Genomic DNA, 14,983 nt, shown 5'->3' with positions numbered 1-14,983 from the left:
GGGCTTCTAACCTCTTTCTTCTCTACACAAGTTCCACTCCACCTGTATCTTTCTTCTAGTTCCGTTGGTAAAGTTCCTTGGCTGTTTTGGTGGATTTGTTGGCTATTTTGGTGGCATTTGCTGGAGGAGTTTGGTAGGACGTTGGACCCCTTTGCAGTGGTTGACCCTTTGGTTTGCATATCTAAACATTATCTGAAATATATATTCATACAATCGGTGCATGTGAGGAGTCCTCTTGTAGGATGTTCTGAGGATAGCGTTTGTTTATTTTTAGTTTGTTTCTTTTGCTAACTTTCTTTTGCTTTGGTTTGTTGGATGATCGCTTCTTTTCTAATCTGAATTTTAGTTGTTTATTTAGCTTATTTTGTTCTCCAAGTGGTGTCATAAATTTCAAAAAAAGTGAGTCTTGATTCTCTTTGTTCTCTCTTTGTGTTTTTGTTTCAAGTTAAATACATCAATAATAGTCTTAGTTATAAAATGAACTTTGTATAGGGTCCTAAGGGGTGGGGGCGTACAATCATTAAGGCCCCTAGAGGTATTCTAAGTTTTTAAGGAAACTTACAACACCGGGGGCTATGACCCAGTGGTTCCGCCCATAGTGCTCCTATCGGACTGAATAGGGGCGACTAATGCTCGGATCTAACTGTCCATGCTCCCTCTCCTAGTGCTCCAGTGTTCCTTCTCTTTTGATCTCCAAAGGTGCCTCACAAAACACAAAAGAGAGGTGTATTAGAGCACGTTCTATATAATAAGCAAATAATGACATAAAGAAATGGAAATGCAATAAAACAAACGTATCTTTTTGTTACTTGTGCATCCCATGGGCCACTTGTCATTTGGGTTCTCTTATTCTTTTGCAAACATTAAAACATAAAGCATAAAAGAGGCGACATAAAGGCTAAACTGCTAAAGGCAAAGCAAAAGACGACTAAATGCAATAGAAAAAAAAAGAATGAAAATCGAACATAAAAGGGATGTAGGCATTGTTGTTGTTGGGCACACTTCTTCGAAGCCAAGTGTGCCCCTAAAACAACCTTTTCAATGCCCTTTACTGTCCACACATTCCAAATAAAGCACTTGATACATTTGACTCGACTCAAAGAATTTAACCACTCTATAAATAAAGCTCAAAATAATGGAAGAGAAACAATTTCCAAAACCCAAAACTAAAACAAGCCCTTTCTTTTTTGCATACTTTCCAAAAATTCATCTTTTAGAAGTGAATGTGAATCAATAGAAAGACAATCCGTACACTAAACATTAACTTACTCTAAAAAGATACTAAAGGACCTTACTACACAAAGTAAATTACAAAACTACAAGTCCCAAAATGCCCTATGAAAACTTCTAAATGAAATACTATATAAAACTCCACATAAATCATCTACCAAAATCTTTTTTTTACACAAAACTTTACAAAATAACCAATAATCAAGTGCTTTTTACTTTATTCGGTGTGGGGTAGAAACCAAAATCTCTAAAAAGAAACCTCACAAAGCTTCCGACCATATAGCCATTCATAAAAAAGAAAAACTTTCAATACAAGACATTTCCTAAAACTTTCCAAATCATAAAGGCATTCACAAAACTTTCACATTAAACCAACTCATAAAACCTTCCACTTTGGAAAACTTCTCCACATGAAACTGCTTTGAAATAAAACAACTTTGAACCATAAAAAAAACACTTTTGAAATTTTCTCAACACAATATATATATATATATATATATATATATATATATATATATGCATATCAATTTGAATAGAAACTAACTTTTAAAGCTTCTCTATCACAAAGCAAATCTCACATATCACATGCCAACGAATATCCAAAAGCAACTTGCAAATATGCAATTTGGAGAACAACAAAATTCATAACAATTTATGCTCTAGACTACCTTTCCCATGTGATAAAGTTCATGCTCTCACAACATTGATTCTTGTCAAAACCCAATGCTAATGTTATGCTTTCATGGCGACAAAAATGATGTAAAACTCATGGTTATTTGATACTATTTCCAAACTCCACCAATGAAACCCTTTAATTATAGAAATACACATGAAGTTCGCTCAACAAACTATAACTCAAAGAGGTCAAACAAACACTTGATGCATTATCATAAAAGAAACATGAATCTATCCAAATTAGTACGCCAATTTTACTTATATCTTAAGAATTATTTATGTGAGAACTAAGGAACAATAGAAAATACTTGAAGTTTGCTAAGAAAAGGTTGAAAGACTATTCTTCATAAACAATCATAACTCGAAGAGACTCAACATGAACTTGATATGTTACCATAAAAGAAACATTAATATATATAAGCACAAAGCATACGTTCAAAGCAAGTTCACTTCAATAATCCCAACAAGCTAAAAAACTCTCTCCAAAAACCCATCAAACCATCCGAAAGTGAATATGAACGTGCCATGTCACCCAGTACACAACAAAAAAGTGACTTGGTGCATTCTGATTCGCCTCCGGACGGCATCCCTATCCGCACAAAATAATTTTACCGCCCTAAGTCCATATAGTCATGCTACCATCAATAAAATTCATAAAAAAACCTATAATATTTTATCAAATAAGCTTCCTCTTTCTCACACTCGCATAAAATAATAATTAAGGAAAAAAAAAAAACACAAAAGCCTAAAAACCTTTCTTATGTTGTGGCTATGCACAATAAAATTGGAAGGTCGGTATGGCTTAGATCAATGGCGAGCCTGGCAATGGCTGCGCAAGGTATGACATAAGAGTAGAAAAGTATGTCTCAGCTTTGTTGAGGGGTCAAAGGAGAAGCTATGATGATATTTGGGAGCAAAGAAGGCAATGATAAATGTCAGTGATGAGGTTATGCACATTTTTGGTGAGTGGTTGTAATTTCTATCAAATATGTGCACATTTTACCAGTATTGAATTGGTTTGTTAAAAGTACCTCACTAAATTTTTGTGTTTACATCTCTTGCATGTATTTGAGAGTGAGTCTCAAGGATCTGTGTGCATGATTTGAAATATATGAAATTTTCCCTATTGGGTGTTGAGGTCGGGGTAGGTGTAACTTGAGGCATCGGGCTATATGCCAAGCATTGAGAGTTATAAAGGTTTGTTTTCTAATATGCTAGCCTAAGGAGTTATAAGGGCCGAAATTATAATATATAATTCTGGTGGGAGGTATAAAGGCTTAAGAAAACAAGTTACTTTATGTTTTAATATATGAACTGCTTGCTTATTTACTTTTAGTGCACAATTTAATTTACTTCAATTATATTTAAATTATATTATGTTTAGTACAATAAATTTCTAATGAACTATCTTTACATTTAATTAACATAATGAGTACATTATTTAAAGATTAGATTGGTGAGTGTGACTTACTGAGCTGCGTTGGCTCACACATATTTTTCATTTTAATTCAGGTTCTAAAAAAGGGTAGGAGTCGGTTGAATAATTGTGATCTCAAGTTTTGATATGCTAAGTCTATTGACTATTTTCTTATTTTTTTGTACAATGATGGCTATTTGTTTATTTCCTTTGTTTTAGTGGACAACCATATATAAACTATGAACTATAGATTTTGTTGCAAATACATTTTTGATGTTGAATGAAAAGAAATTTGTAGAAGAGTTTGTTTTATTATGCTCACTGAAGTTAATTAGAAACTTTGTGGTTTGTGTAATTTAAAATTAAAATGAAATTTGAAAACCCCTCAAAACATAGATGTTGGGTCGGCATGTCATAAGTTAGCAAGATAAGACATGCTCTATTTGTATGTCTTATTATGTTGGATTGTGAGGTGGTAGTTGTGAAGAGGTATGAATGTGTGCTCTAGGCTCAAAGGAGAGGCAAGGGAGAGGCGAATCATGAAAATGAGTTTTTTGCACGAGTTTGATCAACTCATTTTTATTTCCTACAAACAAAATCTTTTGATGAGAAATATATTTCCAACGATCATCCATTGATAATAGTATGTTTTCATTTAGTACATGTCAACAAATTTATCTGAAAATAGGTGATTGTTAAATACATGAATAAAATTTTTCTTACTAATCATAATTTCTCCTGCCGTGACAAGATAACCCTTCAATATTTATCTTTGATTGAGGGTTTAATTTGATTTCATTTATTTTTGGGATGAGAAAAAAATATGAGATTTCTATATCTTTTTAAAAGATATATTAAGTCTATATGATTCTTTCTGGCCATATATATCTTTTCTTTAAATATCACCCGTTGATGATTTCCCATGAGCCTTCATGGAAACGTTACATCATATTTGTAGGAGAAGAAGGAATACACAAACAAATACAAAGAGAGAAAGAGAGAGGGAAATAAAAGGGGTGCAACTTTTTTTGATATGCTGGTTGGGAATTTTTGGTACTAATTAAGAAGTTTCGGGTTCAAAACTTACGTATGTGTTGTGTGTATGAATATGTCTTAATGACTCACATGCTAGAAAAAGAAAAAGTGGAATCAAATTGATATTATTTAGTACCATAGAGAACTTTGATATGATTCTATAATTATAGACTTTGATATGAAAGAGAGAGAGAGAGAGAGAGAGAGAGAGAGAGAGAGAGAGAGAGAGAGAGAATGCATGTGGTTTGAGTCATGATGGTGAGGAAAATTGGATAGATTATATAAGAATTATTAGAATTAAAGTAATAAACTTAAAAAAATAGTATTTTGGAATCCTCTCTTATTATTATTTGATGGGTAAGTAGCTTATTTGTTAAGTTCATCATTTAAGATCCTTTGTAATTACAACATAACAATGATTGTAGGGTTACAATTATTGTATCCCAACTATTTGAATCATTTTGGACAAATCAATTTAATTTGCTGCTATTTTCAAATATATGTGAAAGCTAGACTTCACTCTATAGAAACAAATATATGTGAGATTCTCATTTTGTTGTTACCCTTAGTTTTAGCTGCTATTTTCTTTTTGTTTTTTTGACGATGTATCTTACTTAGCAGGAAAATGGCCATTCTTCAATGTATACATGGATATTGAGTACCGGTTGGTGGCAAGGCCGGGCTCCCATTAATCCAGATTCTGTTATAATAATAGGATTCTTGTGCACTTGTTTGGTTGTGGGATTTGTTTATATCAATAGGTAACATTTTCAACGCTTTATTTATACTTCTTAAAGATTATATTCTTTTAGCATTATGTTTGTTGAAAGAAAACTTTGGATAAAAACATTCGAACCATTTAAAATAGGGAATGCTTTGAAATAATTGGGTTCAGCTTGAGGCCTTAGTTGTGTTGGCAAGTCTGGCTAACTTGGAGTGTTGAATACTTTGAACTTCTGTTCATGAAATTCTCTTTGCTGAAGTAAAAACTTCAGGAGCTTCAATTATAAAATGCATACTCTATTCTTTATTTTGAAAGTAAACGTATTCCTTGATTTTAGGAGCCATTTGTTGCTTCACCATTTGATAGCTTTAAGAATTTGGGCATATTCCTCAACTAGAAAATATTTTGTTCATAATGTTAATTGTCGGTCCTAAGTCTAAATTAGGAAGAGCAATGGTTGATGTTAAAATGACAAACAATCATAAAACTTAAATCAAAACTTATTAAATGAATCCAATTTTTTAGTATTGCTTGTGCGAGGGTGTCAACGGAAGCGACATACCCTTACCTAAACAAGTTGCAGTGTTAAGTTGAAAAGTTTTATTAGGATGTCGCTTGTAAGTGACACACATCATGACCTAACTTGATCGTTGTGATAAAATATAGGCATAAGTTGGCTTGAATGCCACCCATTAATTGGTGTGTTGTAAACTAGGCTTCGTTTGAGACAGTTTTCTTTCTGTTTTTTAAAACAGCTTTCTAATTAATTTTTGTACTAGATAGGTGTTTTAAGAAGCATAAAGAAAGCCGTCTCAAACGAAGCCTTAATCCAGTTGTGATGAAAAGTGGGCAGGAGTTGAATAAGTCTAAAATTAAAAATAAATTTTATATAGGGAATTTAGCAACTTTGTAGGAAGGCAAGAGAATTGCGGATACTATGATTCAAAGAAGCTTTAATGTCACTTGTTTGCAAGAAACTAAATTAAAATGAGAAAAATTCATGGATCTTGGGGAATGATATAACCTATTGTATGTTGGTAGGGTTAATGATAGGAGTGAGTTACGGATTTTGTTAGATAAAGAGTGAAAATAAAAGTGTAGTAGATTTAGAGATATGGTGATTGGTGATTGCTATTAAGTTAATTATCGATAAATGTATTATTATAATGGTTAGTGCTTGTGTTTCTTAAGTTGAATCAGAAAATAATTTATAAAATCAATTTTGGAAAGTGATGGAGAAACTATTTTAAATATTTGAGAAAAAGCTGATAATTATTAGAGGCAATTTAAATTATTGTTATCATATAACAGGTTGTTAGTGGATTCATGGTGGTTTTGGAATAGGAGATAAAAATATTATGGGGTAGCTAACTTTGCGTTCTTATTAGCATACGAATTTTCAATAGCTAACACCTTAAGAAACGAGCATAACAATTGACTATTTATTCAAGTAAAGCAATAAAATCACAAATGAATTTATGTTACTAGGAAGGAAAGAAAAATGCTTTTTAAAGATAATAAGGTGGTTCTTAGAGAAAGTTTGATCATACAACATAGAGTAGTAGTTATCAATTTATATTTAGAAGTATAAAAAGTAAAATGATCAAATTGAATAATTGTCCTAGTATGGAAGGTGAAAGGTAAGAATTATTAATTTTTCAAAAGAGGTGTGAAGAGTGCTAAGTTGTGGATATCGACGTGGTCTTGATCGTCATAAACAAACCCGTGATCTTGTTCAGGATCTGCAATTCATCAATGTACAACAATTTCAAGGTTCGGGAACCCTTTGGACAGCGATGAGTGGCCTCTCCAATCGGCTGGACAGTAAGGAAGAGTGCAGGAATTTCTGGACAGCACCTGATGCATTACTGGACAGCAAGCAGGAACTGTTTTAGACAGCAATATTGCTGATATTGGAGTTCTGGACAGCAATCCCTTGGTCTAGAAATCTGAACAGCAGCTGTGAGCGGATCTAGGTGGCTAGGGTTGATGTGGCCGATTATGGGAAAGAGAATATATCCCTTAAATGACAAGGGAAATAATTTGGGGATGTAATAATGGAGATAGAATGAGAAAAAAGGAAGGGAGGGGAGAAGGGAGGCTGGCGGGTATAGCGGTGGGGAAAGGGTGTGGGGAATTTAAGGGAGTTTCCAAACTTGAATTAATGAATAAGGAAAGGAAAAATCAGGATAGATTTCTAATTAGATTTAAGTGTGAGCATATAGGAAAGTATCCTAACATAAGTTATCCTATTTAAGGAAAGGATAGTAAATTCAAAATTGATTTAAATTTGAAATTTGAAAACTTTGCTAAATTAAGATGTGGAATGATGGAAAGTAGTAAATATGATTTTGAGTTTGGGAGGCAAGGGGATGAGATGGGGCCAACGGCTAGGGTTTAGGATTGGATTTTGATATGAGCTGGCGGCTATGGGGGAGGGGAAAAGCCCTTATGGTCGGCGGCTTGGAGGTGGGAGAGTGGTGGTCGGTTGGGTTGTAGTGGTGGTGGGGTTCGGCCGAGAGGGGAGGAGGGAGTTATGGGTGGGCGGCGGCTAGAGGAGGAGGGTGGGGTTCGGCCGAGAGAGAGAGGAGGGGATTTGGCCGGCGTTTGAAGGGGAAGGGAGGGAGGATGGGGAGTGACGACGTCGGACACGAACCCAAACGCTTTCTGCGGTTGGTGGGTATTGCGATGCCCTTTCCTAGGGACTTCAATCTCTCCAAGAACTCTTAAGCTCTCTCAAAACACATAAGTGCAGAAATTTTATAATATCATTCATTATCCCTTAAAGGAGGAGGAGACTTTAAATAGCCAATACAATGAAGAAAAATACAAATACCAACTTACCCCTAGGGCATACACATGACTAGGCCCTCAAGTGGAGGCATAAAATGAGAAGTACAATAAAACTTATAAACTAATACATTAATAAGAAATCTAATACAATGATAATGAAAAGTAAAACGGTGTAATCGTGGCCGTAGATCAACGACCAGACCTCTGGTAGACTCTCCAAGGTCGGATGTCCTCATCATTCTAAAATTGGTCATAAAAATGCTCATGTAACGTATTCAAAATGAGATACTTTGGTGTATGCTTATGCTTATGACATTTATATTGTAGGGACATTGGTTGAAATATCTATTAGAGGTAGGAAAATAATAAGTAAACTTTAATAGTTTGAGATAAAGGATGATGCTTTAATAAGATTGGTAGATAAAATTAATGATAAAGGATTATAATTAAAAAAAAAAAGAGAGAGATTTAATGTAACTTGATAAAATTTTGTGCAAATAATTTGCACATAGTATGTTTCGCGCCTTTGAACACTCAAATATAAAATGGAGAATGAGGATAATTGCGTCACTAATAATAGTTGAGATAAGACTAACAATAGTGATGATAATTGCGTCATTAAAGAAGCCATGGAAATCGACCAATCAGCCAAAGCTGTACATTCCAATGCTTGTTGCACAATCCTTTATTATATGATGCGTTCTGCATATTTATCTTTTAATAGAATCCTCAACTTATGACTACGTTGGTGCAGTCACTGAACAAGCTTCAAACGCTAACTTCTACTATGACTTTATTTGGGATGGCTTTTTATTACTTCTTAAAACAACTTTTTAGTTTAAAAACTAAATTTTTTATACTAAAAAATTGCTTTAAGAAACAGTAAGAAAATCATCTCAAATAGAGCCTTGGAAAGATTAGAATAACTAAAGAAAGATAGCATAGATTAGCTTCTTCCACTCCATTAAACCAGTTGTTGATTAGCACTTTCTTCGTATGTTTGTCTGCAGAGTGAAGCATGGAGAATCCATTATAGCAAATGCAAACAAATCATTGAGATTAATAATGGCGATAGCAAGCTTTTACTGCGTTTGGTGCATGATTAAGATATACCTGCGAGGCTGCGAACCCCGCCACAGCCAGCCATTGGTGAAGAGGCAGATCTTGGAGTGCTGGTATTCCTCGCCATCTACTTCTTTCTTCCTCATGCCTTCTGCATCTTCTCAGTTACGCAGAAAGATTATGGCAATGAGCAGCTGCCCTTATAGCTTATACCTCGTATATTTTGAGCTATTAGTAAATAAGAGCCGAGCTGCATAGTTTGTACATGAATGAGCATATCTATTAGTTTTGTTATTGAAGTTCAAGTCGTAATCAAGCTTTAGTGAAATTATTCTTTCATTCCATTGAAAAAAAAAACCCTTAAAATTTTACTTTTATATTTTAGAAGGGAAACAAAGTGGGTCAAATATCCTAACTTGATTTTTATTTGGACTAGCATAAAAATTTTAACAAAATTCAATAATTACAATGCAAAATAATTTTGAAAATTGAATCTCTTAAAGCTTATAGAATTTACTAAATCCAAAGGTTCAAAAAAATTTGAACTAAAAAATTATTTTTTAAAAAGCAGTATCAAACGAAGCCTTAGATATAAAACCTTCCAAATAATGTTATTGTTGAAGTTAAATGCTACGGTGGCATAAATCCCCTTTCTCCTCCGTTTTGACTTCAATGATGTATTCACTAAATTCACAAGTTTGAGGGATCTGTTGGATTTAGCCAAAAAGAGTTGTGCTAAGGGAGAAAAATAGAGGGTTATCTTCGCAATTGGGAACTCTCGCTACTTAGGTTTTGTTTGGGACGGTTTTTTAACTGTTTGTTACAGCAATTTTTTGGTTAAAAAATGTGTCGAAAGCAATGAAAAAGTATTGTTCGAAAGCTGTGCCAAACGAAGCCTTAGTTAATTCTTGGATGGGTTGAAATATAGTAAAAAGTGAGGCGATGAAGAAGAGTCTGATCTAATTTGATATCACTATGACGAGGAAAAAAATGTTCTATGTGTTTTGCTATAGGTAAGAGAGGAGTAAAAGTTGTTGAAGAAAGAGAAGAAGCTTCCTTGTGATGAGCGACTAACATATCCTATCTAAATATGAATTATAAGTTAATTGTTTCATTTTCTTGTAATCTTTAGATTTTTGGTGAAGGATTCTTCATCATTTTATAAAAAGCTTTTATTTTAAGCTATTGATATCGTGATTAGGGAATGTAGGTATATGTTTTGTTTGAGACGATTTTCTTACTACTAAAAAAACTTTTTAGAATTGTATGCTCAAAACTTGCTTTAAAAGGCAGTAAGAAAGCCGTCCCAATCAAAGTCACAATTGTTTTGGAATCATTGTTTAGAAAAGTGTGTTTGATATAGTGTTGATTTTTTTCTAATTATTAGGCCTTTTATTTCTAAATATTATTTCTTTTTTCTAAACAAAAAGGAATTTAGATATGTTAATTCGAATTAGTTAGATGACAATCATAACTTTAAATCTAAACTAGTAATTAATATTCTTAATAATCAATTAAATACATTAAAAATTAAATTATCCTTGATAATCAATATTAATCGATGAAGAAATCTTAACTAAAAAAGGAAATTATATGTGGTTTAATGACCACATCAAAATTATTCTATTAAATTAATTTAATATTTATTTAATCTTACGATCGCTATAAATGAAATTTAGAAATTATATATTTTAATTTCATTAATTATTAATATTTTATTTGAATTAAAAATTTTAAATCTTGTACTAAATAATTAAATAATTCATCAGAAATTAATGGAGTTTAATCCTACTTGGATAGTTGGATTGTGCTTGAGTTAAATCCAAGTTGGACACAATTCTTCTTGGCCTATTGGTTGAGAGTTTAGGCTTCCAACTAAGAGGTTCAGGATTTGAGTCTATGTGTATGGGTTGTGCGTGTGATTTTGCCTTAAATGGCCTAAATGTCCCCCCAAAAAAAAAAAAACGGAATTTTCTGTCCACGGAGGATTTCGTTTGCCGTGAGATTTGGATTTGCATTTTAGGCCGTTTGGCTGGATTTCGCCCAAATCCGGCCTTAAATCCGCCTAAATCCGCATACCAAACAGCCCCTAAAGTAAACGAGGATTTCTACAATCGAACGCTCTCGGGAGGGCTGATCACCATCATTTCTTCCATCGCCATTCTTCTGCTCTTCATCTCCGAGATCAGTAAGCTGATTCTTTTTCCTTACAAAAAATTCTTTTTTTTTTTTAATTTCTTTCGCTATTTTGCATTTTAAAACAAGGAATTCTTCTAAAGCTTTCTCCATAAGAAAATAAAGGGGAAAAAAGAAAAAAAAAATGACAGATGTCGCTTGATAGAAAGTTCAAACGAGATTCTATTTATATTTCTCTTACCGTTTCAGTGATGTGTTTGCGATCTTGGAATGGATCGGTTTTTAATGATCGTATTATTATGAAGGTTATTTCCTTTTCACTTTTTTGTTGTTATTGCATTCCTGGTGAACGCTGTGAAAACTTAATCTTTCTGAACATTGATTCGCTTATAATTATCAATATCTGGAAATAGGATCCTCATTTGAAGTTCATTTTGGGAATCTTTACCATTAATTACTTGGGGGTAATGTCATCCTTTGGGGCATTTTGGCTGGAAGACGAGTCATGATCATTGCTTTTCTTGTGTGGAAAAACCGGGTTATCATAAGGCGACTCTCTGTAATCTTAACATAAGTCAACTCTAATACATCTACTTTCCTAACCGGATTATCGAAAGTCCGCTGTTTTATGTGACCAAACCTTCTAAGGTGACTCTCTCTAATCTTATCTTCCACTAGAGCTACTCCAACTTTTTCACGTATATGCTCATTTCGTATCTTGTCAGTAAGAGTAAAGCCACTTATCCACTTGAGCATCCTCATCTCGGCAACATTTCACTTAATATTATGCTTCTCTTTTAATGGCCAACATTTTGCACCATAAAGCATTGTAGGTCTAACCACCATCTTATAGAATTTTCCCTTGATGACTCAAGATTAGATCCTTATCAAAATTGATGTTGCTTTGTTGCTTAAGTTAGCTAAATCACATTTTTTTTTAATAATTATTTTTGACATTTATTCCACGGTTGATGACATTGATTCTGCTACTCTATCAGCAATTCAGCATATGCCATTGCACTATTAGAAAGACGACATCAACAAGTTATCCTACCAAGACTGAATGATACTAACATTCAAGCATTAAGAGGGCTCTAAAGATATCAATTCACTAAAAAAGAAAGAAGAAAACATTCATTATGTATGAGGATCAGCTTTATCACTTTGAAGATGCTCTAAAATGATAGTGATGGTCTTTTATTAAATTGTTTTTCTTTTTAAAAGGTCTCAGAATTAATCTTAAAAGTGATTAGTTGAAGGTGGACCTTCTCTTCACAATATTAAGTGAATTTTTACGTGTTATTGATAAATCTTAAAAAATTGGTTTAATCAATCCTTTATGGATTCAACTAATTTACTTCATAACGAAATAGGGTATCGGTGCCCAACACCCAATGCCTTAGGTGCTGCTATTGGTGCTTGCCTCAGTGAGTGGGCATTAAAAAGAATATTTATATTGTACATAGCTTTCTCTTAATTATGAGTAATCTATTTTAAGAGTATAAAATGATAGTGATTACATTAAATTAAGTTTGGATAAATAATGAAATTTCAATTCTTTTTCATTCCAAGTTTGAAAATCAGAAAATCAGACTAATCGAAATAAATTCAGGCAAAATGCTTTAATTTGTAGTGTTTATATCCTTGGGATAGTCTATTCTTTAATATGTATGCATCTTTCTTACATGCGTGCTGTCTTCTCTATCATTGGATTGTTGCCCTCTACACCTTCCTTTATTCTCTTTAAATCATCAGCTTCATTTTTTAATATTTACTACTTTAGAACTTTGGTTCTTGCAGTTACATTAGCAACTTATTTTAAGGGGTACATGCTTGTTTTATCAATTCTTGATACTCTTTTCACATCATCTCATGCCAAATTTCATTATAAAACATATTTAATTAATATTATTTGTCTCGAGTATCAAAAATATGTGTTCACCTACCGCTTGGGAGCTGTGATAGGCGCTATAGCCTATAGCCTTGCCCTTGCCATGTGCATGGCGAATTCATGGCTTTCTTTTAAGATCAGCTGGTCGGGCACTTTTACTTATGGAATAAAAGATACTCATGAAATTAATGTCTTTCAGGCTATCGAAAATAAAGTCATTCACTTTAAGTAGTTTGAATCACTTTTTTGTCCTTCCCAGGTGAATATTAGTCACAGTTATCCATGTTGCTAGTGCGCTAATAACATTTAATAATCACGCTTCGCTTTTTTCTACATTGCAGGGCTATATATTTATTCAGGCACCGAGACTAAGCTAATTGTAGATACCTCAAGAGGAGAAAGACTGCGTGCCAATGTCAGTTCTCGGAAACATTGCTTGTTATTTTAGCTCAGTTGGTTCAAGTTTGTTTCTGAGGTTATAAATGATATCTATGCTGCATTCCGTTCTTTCGTTCATTTTTGTTTGCATTTGATATTTAGTTTAGAAGTTATGTATGTGGTAGCCCCTAATGCAGCTTTTAAATTACCCAGATAACAAACATTTCGGTTTTGCATTTTGAATGATTCCGGATGTGATCTTTAAAATCCAATGAGCTCCACCACTGGGTAAATGCATTTTAAAATCCAACAATTTAATGGCTAGAATAGCTTGATATTGCTGATGATTTTCATACTCTTGAAGAAAGAACTTACTGTTGAATTGATATGTTTCATCACTATCTTCTCTAATATGATGCAGTTTGTTTGAATATTGAGGTATGGTACATCTACTATAACCATTAAAAGCGCACATTTAGGTTTCGTTTGGAACGGCTTTCTTGTTGCTTCTTAAAGCAGCTGTCTAGTACAAAAAATTTAATTATTGAACTAGAAAGCTGCTTTAAGAAGCAGCAAGAAAGCCGTTCCAAACGAAGCCTTAGTCTTTTGCTTTAAAATTACTAAATTAACTCTGTTATCCTCCATGTTAACTACATACTCTTCATTCACAACTGCTGTGTTTGATTTGATGTTATTATACTCCTGTTTGTGTGCAGTTTGATGTTACATTTCCATCCCTTGCTTGCTCCCTTTTGAGTGTTGATGCTATGGATATCAGTAGTGAGCGTCACTTCGATATCGTATGCCCATGGATACTATTCTTGTGTTTTCTGATAATATTGCCTTCCATTTCCCTTATTTTGATGCTAAGTGCAATTTCCATACAGAGGCATGACATTGTAAAGAAAAGATTAGATCATCTTGGGAAAGTCATTGATTCAAGAAAAGGTGATATTGGTGCACCACAGGTGATATTTGCCTAAATGTTCACTCTTTTAACCTATTTCTTTCTTAATTAGTGGGTCAAAATTTTATATTATTTACTTTTCGTTAAGCAACGTGAGTACACATCGCTCAAGTGCTTGCAAAAATTGTGTAGCTGAAACTCATTAGTTAGTGCAGTTTAAATATTTGCGATCATAATGGATTGCTGATTTGTTGGAGTCATCATTGGATGAGTTCGAGTTTGAGGAAAGTTGTGTAAATTCGATGCTATTCTGTTCATTTTACGTTAGGTTTGGTTCACTTTCTTTAAAGTAGTAGCTTTTGATGGGCCATTTTGACTTTATTTTTATGAGTCTATGTTTGGGTGAGTAGATATAATGGTTTTATGCTGCTGGATTTATAGGTTTTTTTTTTTTTTTTCAAGCAGATGGTCTTGTGATCATGAAGACTCTGTATGTATAAAATCAGTAATTCCAAATTGGAAGGACTTCTTAAAGTTTAGTAAGTTATTTGGGTGGGTTGCAATAGCATTCCATGCATGGTCAAATGGTCGTATGAGTGAGAGCAATAACATGAACTAGAATGTGAAAAAATTATTTAAAGAAAATGTGTTTCAACAATATTTACCTATATCCACGACTGCATAGAAAGATATATTTTCACTTTTGTAGAGATAAATAATAATAAAAACAATTTG

The 14,983-nt window shown here is 33.3% G+C and overlaps 1 protein-coding gene across 1 annotated transcript; it reads left to right on the top strand.

Annotated features, from left to right (window-relative positions):
- The first annotated feature begins 10,841 nt into the window (after positions 1-10,841).
- LOC110093227 (endoplasmic reticulum-Golgi intermediate compartment protein 3-like) lies at positions 10,842-14,586 on the top strand. The gene is made up of 4 exons (XM_020818045.2): positions 10,842-11,124; positions 13,305-13,378; positions 14,058-14,141; positions 14,229-14,586. Exons 1-4 carry the CDS (start codon positions 10,842-10,844, stop codon positions 14,322-14,324), a joined length of 537 nt encoding a protein of 178 aa, XP_020673704.1. The 3' UTR covers positions 14,325-14,586.
- Positions 14,587-14,983: the final 397 nt, after the last annotated feature.

This window comes from Dendrobium catenatum, unplaced genomic scaffold, assembly GCF_001605985.2.
Source record: "Dendrobium catenatum unplaced genomic scaffold, ASM160598v2 fragScaff_scaffold_712, whole genome shotgun sequence".
NCBI classification, from domain to species: domain Eukaryota; kingdom Viridiplantae; phylum Streptophyta; class Magnoliopsida; order Asparagales; family Orchidaceae; genus Dendrobium; species Dendrobium catenatum.
Note: the sequence above shows the minus strand (reverse complement) of the source record. Positions and strands in the feature narration are given on the sequence as shown.